The 21,963-nt window shown below is 34.0% G+C and overlaps 3 protein-coding genes across 3 annotated transcripts; 2 read left to right on the forward strand and 1 right to left on the reverse strand.

The window, feature by feature from the left end:
• Positions 1–535: 535 nt before the first annotated feature.
• LOC108215342 (arginine decarboxylase-like) lies at positions 536–2,990 on the reverse strand. Its single transcript, XM_017387803.2, has one exon. The coding sequence runs from the start codon at positions 2,854–2,856 to the stop codon at positions 742–744; it is 2,115 nt and encodes a 704-aa protein (XP_017243292.1). The 5' UTR covers positions 2,857–2,990; the 3' UTR covers positions 536–741.
• Positions 2,991–6,013: 3,023 nt separating this feature from the next.
• Positions 6,014–8,997, forward strand: LOC108205973 (protein BASIC PENTACYSTEINE4). The gene is made up of 3 exons (XM_017376113.2): positions 6,014–6,153; positions 7,631–7,773; positions 7,897–8,997. The coding sequence occupies exons 2-3, from the start codon at positions 7,717–7,719 to the stop codon at positions 8,752–8,754; spliced, it is 915 nt and encodes a 304-aa protein (XP_017231602.1). The 5' UTR covers positions 6,014–6,153; positions 7,631–7,716; the 3' UTR covers positions 8,755–8,997.
• Positions 8,998–10,006: 1,009 nt separating this feature from the next.
• On the forward strand, positions 10,007–12,462 carry LOC108212343 (uncharacterized). Its single transcript, XM_017384072.2, has 3 exons — positions 10,007–10,169; positions 10,297–10,362; positions 12,154–12,462. Exons 1-3 carry the CDS (start codon positions 10,122–10,124, stop codon positions 12,199–12,201), a joined length of 162 nt encoding a protein of 53 aa, XP_017239561.1. The 5' UTR covers positions 10,007–10,121; the 3' UTR covers positions 12,202–12,462.
• Positions 12,463–21,963: the final 9,501 nt, after the last annotated feature.

Below are 21,963 nucleotides of genomic sequence, written 5' to 3' on the forward strand. Positions count from 1 at the left end.
TTGTTAATAACACTTTTGATCAGAACTACTTCCAAATCGCTTACAGAATCAGAGCGCAACACAGAGAGGTTTTTATTCTATTTTTAATTACTAATCAATGATTCTCAAAACCAGCATACTGCATCACCAGCCATTCATTACTAGTGTAGTCGTATACTCGTATTAGAACCAATTAAACTCAAGATTTATACAAAGCGGCGCAAAGTACAGCATAATCTTTAACCAAGGTAAACAAGACCCCAATACAGTAAGACTATTCTACCAGCCTCATCCAATATGTAATCAGTAATTTCTTTCGGTAATGTAGAAAACAGAACCAAACAACTCAAAGTACCCAACCCTGGATCACTGAGAGTAAATGAACAAAAAACAAAAGGCCACCACTGATAAATCATCATTAGCTTGCTTGTAATCTCATTACACACAGAATGACAGAAGGCAGTCAGGAAAGGAAAGAGTAATTGTAAATTACAAACAAGCAGAATAATTTACCAAAACTTTGTCACAGCAACATAAAAGAACTCAGACAAGAGGCTTCAGGAAGCCAATCATACACTGATCCGACCAACTTGGCACTTATTTATTTGCGGATGGCCGGATGCAAATGATTCGCTCGGTCTTATATTATTGTAAACATACATTAAATAAAGAAGAGCACAAACTTAAAACACAGACGACCTGAAAGGACAAACTACCAAATACAAAGAGATGCTTCCAGTTTGCAGATGCCCAGACAAAATTTTAAGCACAGCAGTCGGACCACTCCTCATCCTCAGGTGCATCAGAATCCACAACAGTGCCATTGTTAATAACATCAGAATAATAGTAGCCATTATCATCATCATCTTTAACAAGATAAGGCATGTTCTGGAAAGAACTGGCAAGCCCAGTTGCTATAGCATCATGGTCAAAACCACGAGCACCCTCATCGAATACATACTCCTCAGCACGGTGCTTGAGCGTCTGAAACATCATTTCAGGCTCATGCTGCATTGTCCGGAGAACATCAGCACAGGAAGGCCCAGGAAAAGCTCCTGTCACTGCAAAACTGTGAGGACCATCACTCTGTGAGACACGAACAACGCTCGGCCCACCAAAAAGATTGTGAATACCCCCGAGCGCCTCTTCATAAGCCCCACCAAGAAACATCCCTAGATAGTAACTACCTCCACCACCTCCTCCCAATTCATGAAGCAGTAGGCTCTCTTCACCCCCTATGAACTTCCCAATCTTTCCATCACTGTCACATGTTATGTCGGAGAGAGTTCCCTTCACCACTGGCTTTTGCTCAAGGCGATGAATAGGCACAATCGGAAACAGCTGTCCAATACCCCAGAAATCAGGTATGGATGTAAAAACGGACAAGTTAACATGGTAAGTCCTCACAGGATCAGAAGCGCCGATTGCCTTGTACACCAAGTCACACAACCCATCAACAGCAGCAAGCTGTTCAAGATCAAAAGACCCTTCCTTGAACTGCTCTACACATTTTTGCTTCAGTTGATCAGAATAAAGCAAACAAGTTTCGTACTCACCACCAGTAGCAGCTGCAGACAATTTCCGGTAATCGACAATAGCATCCTCAGGGAGTCTCTCAACTAAATAACTGACGTCAACTGGGGTCATTTGTTGTACACTATTCTTACTTGAAGATACAGCCTCAAATACCAATACTGAATGATGAGAGACAATTGCTCTACCACTTTCACTACAAATCACTGGATGCTTAACCATCTTACGGTCACATGCAGACTTAATTACGCCAACTACAGCAGCTGCATATTCCTCCAGAGTGTAATCAACTGAAACATCCGAATTAGGTGATTTGGAACCATCATAATCAATTCCCAAACCACCCCCGATATCAATAACACCCATACGAGCACCAAGACGAACTAGTTCACAGTACACCTGAGCTGCTTCCCCTACCCCATCCGCCAACAGAGCAGTAGAGGGAATTTGAGAACCAATATGAAAATGCAGCAATTGCAAACAATCAAGCATACCACACTCATCCAATTTCCTAACAACGCGTAATATCTGAGTAGTTGTAAGTCCAAACTTACCTCTCTCCCCAGAAGTAGCACCAAAATGTCCCTCATGCTTCGCCCTCAGCTTCGCCCTCATCCCAATAAGAGGCCTAACACCTAGCTTTCGACTCAACTCAATTACCATATCAAGCTCTTGTTCCAATTCAAGCACAATCACAGTATTAAAATTCATCTTCCTCCCCACCAAAGCAAGCGTTATAAACTCCACATCCTTAAATCCATTACAAACAAGAAACGCCTCCGGATTCCCCCGACACAAACAACTCATAGCTAGTAAAAGCTCCGGTTTGGACCCCGCCTCGAGCCCGAACCGCAACTTGGACCCGAATCTCACAATGTCATCCACAACAAACCTGTCCTGATTACACTTGACAGGGAAAACACCCTGATAATGACCATTATACCCTTGCGCCTCAATCGCAGACTCGAACGCTGAGTGAATCAATTCAACCCTATTCTTCAACACATCAGGCAGCCTTATAACAATCGGCAGCTGCAAACCAAGCCCACCCTCATCTTTCGCATCCGAAGCCTTCTTCACAACCTTAAGCAAATCAATCTCTTGATGATTCAGCGTTTTCGCACCATGAGGGTAAATCGAAACGTTGCCGTTTTCATTCACGCCGAAATAAGGACCACCCCATTTGTCAATCCTGTACAACGCGGCCGAGAGCGCCGGCGACCACTGCAAATCGGCCACTCCGCCGGAATTCATCTCCGGCGCCGGAAGACACGCTTCCCAGGATGTAAAAGCGTAGCACGGCGGAGGTGCAATGGCGGCGTCAACACAAGCTAAACCAGGCATATTGTATCAAGATGAAAACAAACAAAAAAAAAAGATAAAGAGATATAGATACAGAAGTGTGTGTGTGTGTGTGTGTAATTGTGTATGTGGTTGTAAAAGATGGGGGCTTTGGAATCTGCCGAGGCTAGAGCCCCGGCCACCCCCGTCAAAAGAAGCACACAAAAAACACGGAATAAAGGTGAAACGAAACCCTCGTGGATTACTTGAATTGCATTCAAGTATTCCCTCAGATACTTGACAAAAATTTATACTGAGAGATATAAAGAGAATGCCGGAAAGTTATTCCCTCCGGTGAGATTAGAACAATCGGCGGAATGAGAAATGCATGGAGGCGAGGGGTGTGTTATATACTAGTAAAGCTGAGAGAGCTCATGTCTAGCCCGCTGGGCCAACTCCTTTTTTCCCAATTTTGAAATTCGGCTCCGAATTGAAATTTTTTTTCCCGAATTTTGAAATCCGGCTCCGAATTGAATTTTATTTTTGAAACCAACTCCCAATTGAATTGATGCTAACTATGATATTATTGAAAGTTTTAAAATATTAGTATCATATCATATTTATTATAATGATAACTAAATCAATATAACACGGTCATGAGATTCAATTTAATTTTAAATCATTATATGAAATTCAATTTAAATTTTAAATCATTATATGAAGATAGATTTGGACGTATAAATTTAAATTCCGACAGCACACCATGATATCACAAAACTTAAATCAACATAGATCACGAGTCAAATAATTCTTGATAATTAATATATGTCTTATGTGTTAAAACACCTGATGTTTGTGATATAATATTATAGCCGATCACAACCCCATCCCATGCTCCGACAAAAAAAGGAAAAATTTAAGTAATTGTTGGTGTGAATAGAATTTCATAAGAACCACTGACGTTTGATGGTTATATACGAGAAGTTTGTGTCAAATTGAAGAGCTATTAAGATGGATAATGGATCGACTAGTTGATGCCGGAAGATCTTGTCATGTCTCTGAGTTTCTTTCGCCCGAAAAGTTTATATATATTAAAATGTTCGTGGTACATTCATCACAAGGTCAAATTAAATTCAGTTGAGGAAGAATGAAATATGTTGTCTCACAAAATATCGTCACAACCCTTCTTTTCATTCGGTCCTTTTTATAATTAATATTATAATATTTATACCTTCAAATAAAGTAAAAAAAATTAAAAATAATTAAATTATCCATGTCAAATTGAATGTTCGTTAATATGAGTAATATCATAGATTTATACAAAAGGGAGCACAAAATTGATATTTGATTCTCAAATATTTTTCGCTAAAATATCAAGACATTTTGAAAGGTATATATGACTAAGCATCAGCCTGGATAATTATCCCGTGCATCTCGTGTATGTACATTATATATGGATAGATAAGTATTTGGTGCATATATTCAATATAGGGTCTATGATATATGATGAATGCTTTTAAAGTAATATTTTCATGTTTATTTTATAAATAATATCAAGATATTTTTTGAAAATCATCTAGATATTTAGAGATTGTATGGCTAAGCATTGATGTAGATAAGTATTTACGACATATATTTTATACGGTCAATGATCTATGATGGAATGCTTTTGAAGTAACATTTTTCATGTTTATTTTAAATATAGTAAATGACCTTTAATGACATGCTATTTAAGTTAAAGTTCTTGGAAAAATAATGCAACTGTTATTAGTAAGGCTCCACGAGTCCAGAGTAACAATTGTCTGTTTTCATTTCCATTTGCATTTAGGATTGTTTGAGTCATACTGATTTTACAGGAACTCATATATGCATTTGTCATTTTATAAATCTATTTTTCCATTTAATATAAAAATTTGTTTTATGTGAAATAGTAATTTTTAACATGAAACAATGATATGTTTCAAAAAAAAAACATGAAACAATGATTATAATACATCGAAAGTTATGAAGACAATCGTGTTAAGCCCGTGATAGATTCAGAATATCATGAGAAAGTAAAAATAATAAGATAACTATATAACTCATCTTTTAACTTATTTCGAATAAGACATTCGTTAAAATGCCTGATAAAATCATGATAAGTATATAAATTTATCTATAATTAATATAAAATATAAAATAAATATAACATGTGCATAAAATTATATTTTTATTTCACATCTTTTTCACCAAGAGGTCTATATAGAAATGACGATGGGCGAATAGCCTGGGTGGGTGATGGTCGAGGGTGGCCGAGGACCTGAGGTAAAGATGGTGGTTGGGTTGGATTGAGTTTGTTTTATTTAGTGATTAATCGAATTAATTTAGTGATGATGTTTAGTGACTGCGCAAGTTTTTTTTTAGTGATTAATCGAAGTAATTGTGTCTACTGACTGTGGCTGGTTTGTATAATCCCCAGTTAAGTTAGAGTATTGTAGTATTAGTCATAATTTTTTACTTTAATTATAAATAATATCTTTGATAATTCAATTTTAAATATATTATTTATAAGTAGTCTTAAACATAATTATCAATTAATCATTAACATCTTGCCACTTTAACAATCATTAAGAACATTGTTTTTGGATGAGTTATATTATAAAACTGGTCCTATTTGGGAATTAGAGGTTAACGGTAGCTGTTAGCGGATTGAATTAAATGTTTTGACTAGCTGATTAAAATAGATGTTTTAACAAGCGGATTAAATTAACGCTTTCGTGTAAAATTATTTGGTAAATAACTGTTTCATTAGTTTTTTATGGCACATACCAAAATCTCTAAAACAGAAAACTCCTCAAAGTAGCTTTTTGAGCCCAAACCTCCATTTCAATCCGCTAACTATCAAACACTATTATTAGCGAATTGAAATAGTCAAACTTCTAAATCACCGCAAACCTCTAATTTTTCCCCAAACCGCTAACTTTCAAACACAGCGCCACTGTCTTACGATTTATAAAAGTAATTGTTCTATCTTTTGTTACAACAATTATTATGTTGCAGAACATAATGTGGAGGTTACAGGATGTTTATAATTATTGAGAAAAAAAATTAAAATTAAAACATAATATCTTATATTTTATTCAATTTTGGACTCAATAATATAATATGCTGTGTAGTACGTATAACCCTAACTATCTTTATACGAAAATTCCACTTATTCACAAAGAAAACGAGAATTATAATTTTCAACATTAGCGATTAAAATCCATAAAAAAAGTGAAAATTAGCGATTAAAATCGCATATAATCCTACTCCCTACTTGTCACTTCCCCTCTTTCTTTCTGGGCGATGCTTTTTTACCTTCGATGATTCTTTCAATCTGTAAGTCTTTATCATCTCTCTTTACCCCATGTTTCTATCTATCTGTTATATATATGTATGTGTGTTTCTTTCTCACACCCACATGCATTTGTTGTTTATTACGCCTTGTTCATTCTTTAATTTAGCTAAGTTTTGTGGGTTTTGTCTGTTCAATCTATAGCTTTAGTCGTTAGTTGTAATCATGTGTTTTTTACTTTAGTTACTTCTGAATTTTGTTAATTTTGTTTGATTTGTCCTGAACCTAGTTATATCTCAACTCATTTGTACTTGGGTCGTAATATGATAGTGTGGTTGTTCTGTTGTATTTGATGAATTGATTATACATTAATTGTCAAAGCACTTGATTCGATTAATCCTTTTTGGGTTTTGAACGTGCTTGTTATTGGGATCGAATTTGGTCAATTGTAATACTGGGCTTGATTATAGGGACATGGTTTATTAGTGTTCGACTGTTTGTTCACAAGAAACTACATCTAAACAGCTTCTCGAGTTAGAATTTATTTAATTTGGTAAGTAAGGATATGGTATGTGTATGTCTCGACCTGGGCGGAATCTACAGTCTAATATTTTTATACACCTAATTGTTATTGGGAATCGAATTTAGTCAAAGTAATGATAATATGTGCTATATGTGGTTTTTTCAGCTTTTAAGTGACATGGGATATATATTATTTTTACCAATATTGGACTTGATTATAGGGTCATAGTGTTTGTCGACAAAAAGTTACTAACAATAAAATTCAAACTCAGCTTCCCTGTTATGTAACATCAGTCCTTTACTGTTGAGATGTATTTCTTGCTTTGTATGCTTGGAATTCCAGTGTTCTGGTTACTGTAATAAATGTCACTGAAGTTTGACTCGCTACAAATAGGTCTGCTCTCCGGTCTATATAGTTTTTACTACATGGTTGGATTCTGGCACGTAGTTGCAGCAGCATGTTTATTCATTGATCTCAAATTCAGTAATCAATCGAAGGCTTACATATGTTAGTGGGCATTATCAGACTGACATGAATGTGCTTACTATACTGTCTGTATCTCCAATTGCATGATCTGCTTTTCATGTTCTTTTAACAAGCAGACCTGTACATCTGTGCTTCGTTTATTGCTTAGAGATGTGATATTAACAAGAGTGCACAAGATTAGTTTCATTTTAATACTCAGATTAAAGTTTTTTGCTGTACAATGTAAACGAAAAGATTGATTTAGTGTATTTGTATGATGTTATCTAAATAATAAAAGCTTTTTTTTGGATAATCCGTGTTCGTATTTGACTAAATGAACTATTTTATAAAGTAAGAAATCTCATTGTGCTGAAAAGCTAAATATATTTCTGTTAACTGGGTGATGATTGTGTTTGCCTCTGGTTATTACCGCAAATAAGTTTTTAATTTGACGCTTTTGGTAAAAAACATATATTCCCCCCTGTTTATAGTTAGCGCAGGAGTCTAAAATCCTCCATTTTTGTCAAATGCAGGAAGATTCCGTGGTTTAAGAAGAGTGGATATCATAAATTCACTAGTTGAGACTAAGTTGTCCATATTTCCCCTCACTTGCAACTTCATGGATAAAGGTGGTCGTGCTCGACACATGGAGTTCTACAAAGGTGCTCACAGTCAGGTGATAACAAATCTTTAAAGCAAAGAAACATGATTTTCAGTCCTAGACTCCTAGTCATTAGTATCTCAAATTCAACAAATATAATTCTCATTATGATTTTCCTGTCATCACATCATTTTGCAGTGGAATATGGTGCCCCAATATCAGATGAAGGATCAGAATGCTTTCTTAATGCCTGGGAAGATTGCACACATCATTGCTGAGAGGGATGCTGCTTTTGAGGAACGTGATAGAGCTCTTTCTGAAAGAAAGGCTGCATTGGAGGAAAGAGATTCAGCGATCCAGCTACGTGATGCAGCAATCTCTGAGCGTGACAGTGCTTTAAGGGAACGAGAAATTGCTCTCGAAGCCCTTCGATTCCAGGAGACGACCATGAGCACTGCATGGAACAACACTATCCAACGTGGATCAAAGCGAGTTCACCATGTTGCTAATTACCCCTTGGTAGCTGCTTACAACACAAAGGAAGGGGCTATAACTGATGCGTTCCCGCTACAAGCCATTTCATCTGAAGGTGTAAAGGCGCACCAGGAAAAACCTAGAAAACCAAAGAAGTTTGTTTCATCAAAGTCACAACTGAAGGCGAAGAAAATAAATGAAGATTTGAACAGGCATGTCACTACTGACTGGTCAAAGGCTGAGTGGGATGCTAAGAATCTCGGCTCGATGAAGCAAATCATATATGATGAATCCACAATGCCTATACCCGTTTGCTCGTGCACAGGAGTTCAGCATCAGTGTTACAAATGGGGAAACGGGGGCTGGCAGTCGTCCTGTTGCACAACCACCAAGTCACAGTATCCTTTGCCGCAATTGCCAAATAAGCGACACTCAAGGATGGGTGGAAGAAAGATGAGCGGGAATGTTTTTTCTAGATTGCTAACTCGGTTAGCAGCCGAAGGCCATGACACTCGCATGCCCTTAGATCTTAAAGAACACTGGGCTAAGCATGGTACCAATCGCTACATCACCATCAGATAAATTCCCAACAAAACCTGGGTTTTAGGTTTTTTCTTATTCCTTAATCCCTGCTTGTGGATCGAAAGTTATCGCTTGATGCTATGTTAACCTAAACGGGGATAAATTTGGATCTGGAATACAGACTTTGTTTCCAAAATAGTGAGTCAGGTCAATTATTTGGGGGTAAATTTTCCGTGGATGAATTTATACATACTGCAGCTTTGGTTACGGATTAACTGTTTTGTGGAAAAGTTTTTGCTTGCATTTTTTCCTGCTGATAGTATTATCAAGACTTATATTAGCATACTGATTATAGGCAGATAGATTATAGTATAAGATATGAAACAATTATAAAATACCTATATGCCAAGATAAGTAACCTTAATTTGAAAGAACTTGTTTCCTTGGTATTATCATGGCAGCATGAAGTGAAACAAGACCAGTCTGTTCTCAGCTCATTAATAATAGTATCATTGAGCAAAACAGAACAAGACTCTTAAGTGTTGAAAAGCAAATGTGACAGAGTCAAACTAAGGTTATTGGAAAAGAAACAAATTTCCAATTAGTTGGTCCTTTGAGGCTGGAGCATATTAAGTTTTAAACTAGTTTGTCTGAGTTGAGCATCTCAAGCACAGAGTCACCAGTGCTGTAATTTGTATGGAAAAATGCTATAGCATCCAGATCAAACCCAAGATCTATACCAGATGTCATCATATGTTGTAAAAAAAGTAAAAGATCAACAGAAACATCTCAAAGTATGACTCTATTATTCATGAAAACACCTATCCACCGGGTTCTTAGACCGGAGACATCAACAGAAGATAGAAGATATGTAGATAAGCTGGATTCTGGGCATATAAGTTAAGCAATGTTTTTCTAAGCTAACAATCCCAAGTAATTTCGAGCCTCGTTACTTTTAAAAATGAATTAAAACAATAATATAGATATAGATTCATGAGATTATAACTCTTTAAAATTTAAATAATAAATATAATAATCTGCGAATTATAATCCCTCTAAATAAATATGACCATATATAACAAATATAAATAATTATTCTACTCAAAGTATAAAAAATAAATAAATAAAAAACAGAGGTAAAACTCCTTATCCTATTCCTTAATTTAGATTGAATAATTTATTAAATTTTCTTTTAATTTATTTTAGATTTTAGAAGGAAGGAGTGTTCATTTGAGTCTGGACCTGTTAAACTGGACTAGACTGTTATTCATATTGGGCCGCTCTCAGATTCAGTTATCCCAAGTGAAAAAGATCAAAGCCTTCTCCCAAATCAGTCGCTCAATTTCTTGAATTTTAGGTCTTAGTTGAATCTCTCTCTGTCTCCCACTCCCTTCTCTTTCTCGATCTCTCTCTCGACTCTAGCATCAATGGCGCCGCCACCAGGACCTTATTCAGGAACCAGCACACTTGCTCTGGTAATTTTCCCTTTTGACTTATTCTTGTTATGGGTCAGTGTAATTTGGGTGTTTTTGTATGTATATATACGAAATGTTTGATGGTTGGCTAAATTTGGGTGTTTTTATCTATGTATATGTATGTTAGGTGGCTAGAGTATCCGCTTTTTCGTTTGGACTGGTTTATGGAAGCATGAAGCTCAAGTATCTTAAGGTATTTTCGATAATTTTATTTTTTTCGGTTTATAAATAATTGAATATGATTGGGTTTTAGCGGGGTTAGTTATTAAAGCTGATTACAGGATTTTAGGCGATTGTGGCATGATTGGCAACTTTATATGCTACTGTGTTTTTAGTAATTTGTAACTTCGATTTTGTTATGGCATTTTCTGTTCTGTTAAGACATACTGATGCATATCATGTTGATTTATATGGACACTTGATTCACTAGTTGGATCAATGAGTTTGGAGTAATCTTGCTAGTGCCTCACACCATCACAAGCACTCTTGTATGATGCATTGTATTGCTTGGTGTAGTGCGTGTTTCAGTAGTGTAAATTTTGTACCGTGGTGCCCAGTATTGGTATTTGTTGACATGATTTGATTGCTTTCTATCTTTCATGTATGGATGTACCTCAAAAAAGGCTGCATCTGGTGTTTCATGGCTATTTAATTTTAAGTACTGACCATGGTTGAGGAATGAAACATATATGTAATAATTATATAGGAATATATTAACCAAGTTTCGTCACAATTAAGAAAAAGAATATAATGTTATCTGAGACACGTGTGTCCTAGTTGTGTTTCATTTTATACTTCTAGAATAATCTTCTTCTACGACATTCTAAATTGTGAGCAGTCATATAGTCTCAGACTTTCAGCTCATTAAATAAAATGAATGGCTACTATTCTTAAAGTAAGTCAAATCATGGTCAAGCTCTTTCCATTAATTGTGTAGTTGAAGCTCTTAATGATGCAAGATAGATAATAATATAATTGTATTTGATAATAAAACTAATGTAAATGTATTGTTTTTTTTTGGTCAAAGAACCACTTCATGATACTAGACAACTTATAGTGCTTCTTCAACCTCTGTTGACGAAAGTGAAGTGGGAGAGACCAGCACTTTGTGCGCTTTAAAATTTACCCTTCCGCTTTTCTCTAACAATATTTCTTCTCCTTGATCATTTCAATCCCTACTTTGTTTATTAGGCCTTCCGCAATAATTACAATCGAGCTCACATACCTGTTAAACAAACAGATAATTATGCCATCTGGCGTGCTTATTTGTTATGTGATTAAATTGAAATATACATCTTTCTGTATGATTGGTACGACGTATTGACACATTCCATGTTGCTGTGTGTGTATATATATCAAGAACCCTCCACAGTTTGCTGGTGAAAACACCAATCTTTTTCCTTGTTGCACCCAGCTTTTAAGCATATTTTTTGTTGTGCCATGTTAATGCCAGACGTTATATTTTGTGAATAAGTTGCTGAATAACATATGTCATCTGTTGCTCTCCCTTGAATGTAGTATATGAACTCAGTGAATCAGTTACTGAATAACATATGCCATCACTTGCCTTCAATGTAGTATATGAACTTCCAAAATAAATTTGGTAACCAATTACTTGATGTAAAAACTAGAAGAAGAATTTGGTTTTATTAATTATTTTACTTCCATAAGTGATTTAAACTTTTTTTTTATTCGGAGTAGCAAAGATATACTTTACTTGCATTAGATGTTCTATTGCAGTATTGCTCCTATTATAATAGACTACTTTACTTGGGTGTTGGGAATTGTAGTTGCAGTTTCCTTTTTATGATACAATTAACAAACTTTAGGGCATGTATTTTCAGACTAGGCTGAGGCTATTTTAATCAGCTAGAATTTTCAGACTAGACTGAGGCTATTTTAACTTCTCATAAAAGAGAAAGGAATAAATCTGAGAAGCAAAATTTTGCTTTTTATTGATATGGTCTGTTGTTTCCTCTGCCAGGCAAAAGCCAAATCTCAGCAGAAAGCTGCAGCCAAGGCAGGCCACTGAAAGATGCGAGTTGTTTTCACAGAGTCTTCTAGAGGAATAACTTGTAATGATCGAAAACTATTATCATTTTGTGCGAATGTCGTACGCTGTGAGTTTTTATAAGTTTAGTTTTGCATCATTGTTTTGGCTTTAACCATTATGTCTATGGTTCAAATTCCTCTTGGTGGATATTGAGAAGTTTGAATGATGCACAATCTGAAAAAAAATAATCTGTCATGTTCACATGCATGAGTACATGCTTTTGGCTGTGATTCTGTTTCATTGGTTGCCTCCATATGTTTGGTTTGCCATACTTGCAAGCTTTTTAATTGTCTTGGTAGTTCAAACTTGCAGAGCCTACTTAAATTAACTGTATTTACTTTTTATTGCTGGTTTATATACATATATATATTTCCATCCCAATATGTTATTAATTTGCATCAGATTGAATATTGCCATCTATTCACAACAAAAGCAATATGCAAGATACATAAGAGCAAGTCTAACAATGTTCTAGTAAGTGTCTTATAAATATAATGAAAAATAATGTCCTAGTAATTTAGGACATCATCTTAATATCAACTCTAACAACATGTTTTGTTATTGTGCCTTATTATTAAAATAGTAATATATTTAAATTATTATTGGAGGGAAATCAAAAGGAGAGAGGAGATATATGTGTTGAGATGGAAGGCTAATTATCTATTGATAGAAATGGTTTAACACATGCATAATGGTGCCTAAAAAATAAAGCACTTGTTCGATATCTTCATCATTAGGATATTGTTGGAGCACTCATTTGCTTCAAATGCTCTGATACTAAGAGCAAGTCCAAAACTAGCGTCCTATACTGGAATTTAAAGCATTTTATATAAATGAGTGCTCCAACAATGTCCTAGACATGTTGAATAGGACATTCATCAAGTGACTTATTTTTGAAACATCAATTTACATGTCCTATTTCACTCCTATCAATAAAAAATTTATTTTTCTCACTTTCTGCACATATCTTCTCTCTCATCTTTTCTCTTCCCTCCAATTATAATTCAAATACTCCCTCCGTTTCAAATTAGATGTCCACTTTTAAAAAATCATATAGTTTAAGAAAAGTGGATTTTGTGAAAAAAGAGGTGCAATAAGTCATTAATTGAACCTAATGTGTGGTGTATGGTTCATCTTGGAAATATAAATTTGAAATATGTGGAGGAGAATTGATTTTGGAAATATAAATTCACATTGAAAGTTGAAGTGGACAAGTATTTTGAAACAAATTATTTTTTCTAAAGTGGACATGTATTTTGAAACGGAGGGAGTATAATATTATATTAATCATAAGACATATTGTTGAAATTCATATACAAAAATCATGTCTTAAATCACTATGACACTATATATTATTATTATATACTTATATATAATAAGCGTAAGGGAGATAATTTGGGATTTTAAAAGATACTCCTTCCATTCCACCCAATTCTTTACATTCTTTACATTGGGTTTAAGCACAAAGGTTAATAATTATGTATAAAATAATAAAAAAAGAGAAAGAAAAGTGGGTGAAGTAGTGAGACCCATTAATTATTTTAGGATAGTTTTGTAATGTAAAAAAAATGAGTGGGACGTCTAAAAAAGAAAACGATAAAAAACCTGGTGAGATGGATGGAGTAGTATACAAATACAACTAAAAAAATACAAATAATCAAAAACGGTACTCTTGTCCTTTGGTTCTATAAAAGTACATTCCCTTTTCCAAATACTCCCACTCTCTTTCTCACACTTCACTCTCACTACTCTCACTCTGTTTTTCACATTTATCTCTATTTTTCCCCGCCGGACAATGGGAAAGTGCAACCAAATCCGGCAAATAGTCCGACTCAGACAACTCCTCCGGCGCTGGCGCCACTCCTCTCCTCGTTTCATCCCCTCCGACGTACCCGCAGGACACGTGGCCATCACCGTAGGCAGCGGCCACACGAGATTTATCGTGCGCGCGACGTACCTGAACCACCCCGTCTTTAGGACGCTACTGGCCCAAGCTGAAGAAGAGTATGGGTTTTGTCACCAAGGCCCACTAGCTATTCCTTGTGACGAGTCTGTTTTTCTCGACATTTTGCGACTTGTAACTCGCTCTGACTCGTCGAGTAACTCAGCTCGAGTTGATGATCTTCCGATGCGCTGCCACAGTATTGGCTTTTGGGGTGAGCAATCTCGGCCACTGCTGTTGAGTTGACTCGGACGAGTTTCCCACCACTACTAACCATATAGTAATATAATATTATATATATTTTTGCTTGGGAAGATGGAATTTTAGGCTTGTAGCTCAAACGAGCAAATCCCGAGTTAGTTAACAACCGGATTAATTATATATATTATTTATCTTATTGTATTGTACTATAATCTACATCTTGCTATGTAAATTATTTATGATTGAATATTTAAATATTCAAGTAAAAATGAAGATCTGTGTATTATTAAATATAGTCAAATGCTTTAAGTAAATTTATAATGTATATTTTGGTCATCCGGATAGTGGCAGAATTATTTCAGATAATTAGAAGCTGAATTTGTACTAAATGTTCAAACATAGGAATTATAAAATTAGAGTTGTGCCTGTAGTTAGAGTGAAAACTCCTTAAAAATAATGTTGTAAATGGGATTAATCGAGACTTAATTATATAATTAAAATTTTAATCAATAGTTATCGAACCAATTATCATATAATCAGTGGTTAACGAGATTAATCATCAATTTTTCAAATTATGTTCAACAATTATAAAGAAAATTGAACTTGAAAAAACTAATCTTGAAACACTTTTCGGACTGGTTGTCAAATAGACAAATACCTTTTTTGAAAAAATAAATAGACAAATACTTGAATACGGGAATAAAAAAGCATATGTGCATGTCTGTTCACGCACATGGAAGTGCTAGCCCGTGATGATAATTTTCGTAAAACTAGTGGTATGAATTATTGAATTATCTTGTTTTTGGGTACGCTATTGCTGTAAATTTGTACGGATATATTGTTTAAAGGACCAAAGCTTTTTTGAGATTCACATATCTTGGGTAAATCCAAATCTGACTTTGGGTATGGATCGGAAGTATCCGAAACCAGTACTTTGGAAAGCACAATGCTACTCAGATAAAGGAGAATTTTTCGTAATAAGTTATTGAGGACGAGTGTTAACGGAAATTGGTGAAAAATGAAATCTGTAAATAATCCTCTGAAATGCTGATCTGGAAATTCTTGTGTCGAATATATAACCAGAAAAAAGTTGAGATGGATGACTTCCCGTTCTCATTAAAAGTCATTTTAGAACAAATTATCATGCCAAGAAGATGATGACCAGCACAACCATGTCAAGAGGATGATCCATAAAATACTATTTTATTTTACATTGGTGCTCGTATTGTCAAAGCTCTTATTGTTAAAATGCTCAAAGAAAAGAAAAATATTAATATGAACATTCGACGAAAAATAATTTGATAATAACTTTTACAAATATAAAAGAGGAAAATGCTTGGATACGTATTTAGATCCATTAACTATAAATTAATGATAATTTTATAGTATGATTTAATCTTTCATATCATGTAAACGTTCCGGTATAACAGTCGCACTGTAATCAGAAGTATCAGTTCCTATAAAATATTTAAGATAAAATTATGTAGAGAAGGTTAAATATTTCGAATGGTCACAAATTTCGAGACGAAAAAATATATCTATACACTAAACTAAAACATTCATTCCAATTTCCATCAGTGTACAAATCGTACTGTGGCACCACCTTATTCTGTACGACTGTCCCCTATTTTCTTTGCAAACAATGAAACTTGCATGCACCTGTTCATCATTGTGTTGTACACTTGTATCAATCCTATTATTCTTTGTCGTAAAATATTGCATGACTATATTTAGCTAAGGTTAAGTAATACCATCCGATATATTTTATTGGCACGTATAAATAAATGGGTCAGGATCTAATATCAAGACATATTATTAGCAAAAAGAACTGATCGATGGTTAATATTAGGTTTTCTGATTCATAATGTATGGATAATAATTTTTTTTAAAAAAAAATCTTCTTTTTTTTTTTTTACTCTAAACATGTGTTAGTCGTCTAGTGGTCTGAACGAATGTCCTAAATTCTGTAAAAAAAGAAAAAAAAACGAATGTCCTAAATAAATTGAATACTCCCTCCGTCCCCCTCAATTGTTTACATCGGAGGGGGACACGGAGACCAAGACAATGTATGAAAAATTAGTAAAGTTAGATGAAAAGTGGGTAAAATGGCGGGACCTACCAATATTTAATAATAGATTTGAGATAGTGGAGTAAAGTAGTGGGTGTAATAGTAGTTTTTATTGTTAAATATGAGATTGTAGGGGAAGATAGTGGGTGTAATGATGGGAAAAATTTACTATTTATAATAACGTAAAGAAATGAGAGGGACATCCTAAAATAATAACTATGAAGAAATGAGTGGGACAGAGGGAGTAGAAAACAGCATAGAAATAATGAATCGCCGCAGCCAAGTATAATCCTCTATCTTGTCGACTAGTGTGACATTAACCTCTCTAATCATATGAGATTAGGAAACCGTCGGTTTGTGTTTATTAGCTGTACGTAATTACTCTATTAGCATACTATATAATATCTTTCTCTTTTAGCAGAAGATTCGATAGAAAGGGACAATCTACAGACTTCATAATCAAGCTATTGTTAATTACTGTACTAATTAGTTGCATGCACGCTCATAATCTGAGCAAATAGTATGTGGGAAGCCTTGATCAAGTTGGTTTCCATCTACGTTTTGACTTGGGAGTTATATTAGCTGTGCGCACAGTTGCAGATAGTACTTGCTTCATGTTTTGCTTGCAGAAAATATATGAGAAAGTGATATAGATTGGTTTTCCTGGACTGTGTGACTATAATTGAGTTTTGTCAAGCATAATCAAAGCCAACAGATTGCTTGATTTCAGTGAAGCCAGACAGCTATATAGTGCTTGTTTGGACATGGATTCAAACGGTCTTAACTCCCAAATTTCGCGGTGCTCAGATTATTAGTATTCTTGTTGGAAAAAAGAAGTTGGACTTTCTTTTGCTCTTTACATTCTCATGATTTAAATAAATATAGGCTTTCGGTGTTGAAATATATTCGTCCGGTAAAAATATACTCCCTCCATTTCAAATAATAGTTGTTTTGACTTCCTATATGTAATTTGAGATATAAAAAAAAACATATTTTCATATATTATCTTTTCAAAAGAAAAAAAAATCCTGAATAAAAATTTAACATCCATATTTTTATTCAGAAAAATAGAATTTGAAAAATAATGTGTTAAATTACATTTTTTTCATTTAAAAGTATGTGTCAAAAATCAAAATAACTATTATTTTATGATGAAGGGAGTAAATATGAAAATTTCTGATAATTAATTAAAATCAACATATGATGAATATATACAGATCAAATTATAATATATATGAAGTAAAATTTTAATTAAATCAATGCTTATTTGACATGACGAATTGCACACCATATACAATTCGTTTGTCTCAGGAGTATCAGCTAGTTTTAAGATCTTCTCTATGTATCGAGGTGCGCAGCTATGTAACTGGTCTTACCGATTTTGTTGTACTCCCTCCGTCTCTAAATACTTTATTTGTATTTTTCACGTTTGGCAACACACACTTTTGATCGTTAATATCTTTCATTTCGTATTAGTATTAAATATAAAAATTTCACCGTATTAAAGTACTCGTGAATACGAATCTAACAAGATCACTCATGACTATATTTAATTTTATAGATTAGATAAATTAGTAATTTGTCTCATGTTATGAACAATATCGACATCACAAACAAGAAAAGAAAAAAGAAACGGAGGGAGTAATATATTTATGGTTTATCAGGAAAAAGTACAATTCGTTTGTCTTCATCTGAATAATTTACGAGTTCGTTTGTCTTTATTTATGCGAATGAGCTTGAAAAACGGACTCTATTTTGGATACGCTATAAAGACTTGAAAACAGTCGGAAGAAGATTTTAAACTTCAATCAAAATTTGCTCAATCTTTTGTGGGGCTTCAAGCTAGAGAAATTTCTTCTCAAACAGCTCATAGCATTAGGAAAGTTATTGACAAAGACTGGATCAAAACAATGCTTTTCGAAAATTTATTTGATTATACGCGTTGAAGTGACTCATTCTCTCATGCGGAGTTCAGGGCTCATTCCACATTTCTTTCATTTTTGGGAGTTCATTTTTAGATTCAAAAGTGTATCACTGACCGTCTATTTCGGTACAAAAAATTATTTTGTGTATATAATTAAATTTAATATGAGAATATTGGAGATCATAGGTACTCGAACACGAGTCTCTCACAAGACTAAATTAATCTTGATTTTTATATCATATTAAATGATTAGTTTTTCTATAAGTGTTTCGTATCTATGATTAAATATGAAAATATATAAAGACTTACTAAAGTCTCCGACATTATAAATAATCCTAGTTCTTTAAAAGTGTTGGAACAGTGTGGCTGTTTGGCAAAGACTGCTTATGGTTTTCTTATAGGAAACCGACTTCTAGTGTAAAAAATCAGAAGCATTTATAAAAAATTGAGAATGTTAATTTTTGTTCCATGACTTTTTTTAAAACAATTTAATCATTTATAAGTCTTAATTTAATTATCACTTTTGGTCCACATTTTTATTTTAAGAAAAAAACATTTTTTTTAAAGATTACCCGGACAACCCCAATGACTTATACATTCACGATCGTGTGCCTCTGTACCTGAGATGGGCTCTGTTTCGATCTGTCCTGCCTTGATCCCGTAAAAAAAGTGGTATTTGAATCTATTGGGATCGGCTAATCGGGTATATTTCATGTTAAAATGTTAGACCTGTAAGCTAATTTAGTTATTACTATTACAGAATATTACTGTATTACATGAAAATTACAAATTAACAAAAAGAAGTTGCATTCTACTTCTGTGAGGAAGAATGTAGGAAAATGCTAATTCTGAAACATATTTAATACGCGTTTATAATATAGTTTGTCAAAGCTAATTAACGAAGATTGTTCCTTTAGGACGAGTAACCAATTTTTATATTAAAATCTAAGACAATTTTGTATTATTATTCATAAGAAATTAAAATAAAATTGATTATTAGGAATTGTTACATGTGTTTGTGTCACGTTTATATATTGTGCCACGGCAGTGCCCCTCAGAATCCGTAGACTCTGACCAATGACGACACACCCATAGTCTGCACTCTGCAGCTAATTTCTGTTACAAGCAAACTCTTATTTATATATCTATATTAAATAAATTAAATGCAATTTTATTTAATTAATCATGTAATAAACTCGCCTCACGTATGTAAGTCGTTGAGATATTCATACAAAATTATTAAAATTATATTACATTTGCATGAAAATTTAAATTACTATTACATATTAATATAAATAAATGACCATTATTTTAAATCTTGACGACTAAATTTATATGAAATATTAATGATTTGGGGATGTCACCGATTATCAAATTATCAAATAAAAATTACGAGTATGGGCTTTTGAACAGAGATAAAGCATATCACTGGCCTATCCCGTTTTTCTTGAAAGCAGGTCTGTTATATTTTGGACGGCCCAACACCCATCATTAGTATTTTAGTTGTAATCTTTTTTAGATCAGTTTCTTGGACCAAGTACAATTGTGTCCTAAAAAATGTCATGAACTAAAATTTACAGCATTATATATATATATATATATCAATGTTATTTTAGAAATTAGAAACCATTCTTTAAATCACTGTTTATATCCACATACATCACTAGTTTCTATGCTGTTAATCACTATTTTATACAGTATATTCATCAGTTTTTATTTTTAATAATTGAGAAAATTTACTTATGATTGCCATTGGTAGTCGATTATCGATAATCAATTATAGTTGGAGAAGGTCTATGATGATAGCAAATGACGGGATGAGGTGTGTGATAATTTTAGATAGTCATTATAGTGGTAAGTTATGATGACGAACGATGGTAGACAAATTATGATTGTAAGTGAAGGCGGCAGTAGTGGAAGGGGTTGATAATAATGCCGGGAGGGTTATCAATGTAGTATAATTGAAGATGATAAAGATATACGTTGTATATATGTGTATTTATATATCTATATTTTTCAGATTTTGCGAATATATATTAGTGATTCTGATATACAAATGAGTGATTTTTGTAGTTAACAACAGTGATGAAAAACTGGCCAAGGACTAGTTTCTAGGCTAATTTAAAGTGGAGTAAACCCGTATATATATAAATATTTTAACAATGCTCTAATGGTGTCTTAAAATCGAAACCGCATTCATTAGAATCGGTTTGGTTTTAGCTTTTCAATTTCACTTCGATTAGGTTTTATACAATTTCAATTTTTTTAGTTGTTACCGGTTTCGATTTCAGTTTCAATTCAATGTTATGCTCTGTCCCCGTGAAAACAGGCAAATAAAGATAAATAAACAATGCTCAAATACCAATAGAAAAGCAGCTGCAAGTACAGTTCTGTGAGACTATGTACAATAGTTAGTCTAAGATGCAAATCAAACGAAAGCTTGTTGGCCATGGACTAGAACTTCTCCTATCTATGCTTGTGAACAAGAATAATGCATGAACATGACTGATAGAAGGCATCACGTAGAAACATATTTTAAAAAAATAAAATCAAACATAAAGAAGATTCAGCCATCATCTCTCGTAAAACTTAAAACTCAACCAACTATTATCAACGAGGTAAGTGACTCGAAAACTCTTTCTTCGCATGGAATGGTGAGTCCCCTGTCATGATCAAATCCAAACTCCTCTTCAGCGCGACGAAGCAGGCCTTGAAACTCCGGATGCCTCAAGAATGAAATAGGAACTACGTGTCTAGTTCGATTTTCTCCCACATAAACTGCAAAGTGGCCTTTTGGTACATCCGTTGGGCGGTTGTGGGCGTTTTGTTTCTTCCCTAGGCTCGAGCATTTCTTAAGGATTTGTTTGATTGCCATGTAGCTTGCGACAAATGAAGTGTGTACGGTTTTGAATGAAAATCTAAGGGAGGAATATATATATAGAGCAGAAAAGTGAGGGATTCCAAAAATATTTATGAAGATGAAAGAGATTAGGAAGAGGCAAAGTGTGGGGAGGGGGACAGAGCAAAGGACATGCCACGGGCTGTTGAGGGGGTCCGTTTGTGCGGGATATTGTGGACGAATCTTTATACTTTTGACTTGTCTTTATCTTTCCTTGGGTTTACAAGAGGCGCTTCTGCATTCTGATGTTATGACACACATGTGGTAGGACCGATTAATCATAATATTCCTCTTTTTAGCTAACTTAAACATAATATTAAACACCTCCAAAGATAAAATGTGATGCATTAGTCATCACTATCATTTTTTCTGGGAAAAAGACTCAAATATCACTGTTAGAGAATATTATCAAATTTAACACTTGACAATCCATAACGTTGATCGTTATTCCGTTACTTCAAAACACTAGATTGTCAAGCGTTTTGTAACTCTAAAAGCTATTTCATCATCGTCAGGCGTATTGTAATTCTAAACGCTATTTCATCACATTTCAACTTCAAAACATAAGATCGTCTAGCATTTTGTAGTGATTTTTAAAGTTAAACGCAATACGATATTGCGTTTTTCTCCAAAAATCAAAACGCTGGAGTATCTGACGTTAGTAAATGGTATTTTGGAACATTTTTCACTAATTTGAGATAAGAAAT

The sequence above is a fragment of the Daucus carota genome, chromosome 1 (assembly GCF_001625215.2).
Source record: "Daucus carota subsp. sativus chromosome 1, DH1 v3.0, whole genome shotgun sequence".
NCBI lineage: Eukaryota > Viridiplantae > Streptophyta > Magnoliopsida > Apiales > Apiaceae > Daucus > Daucus carota.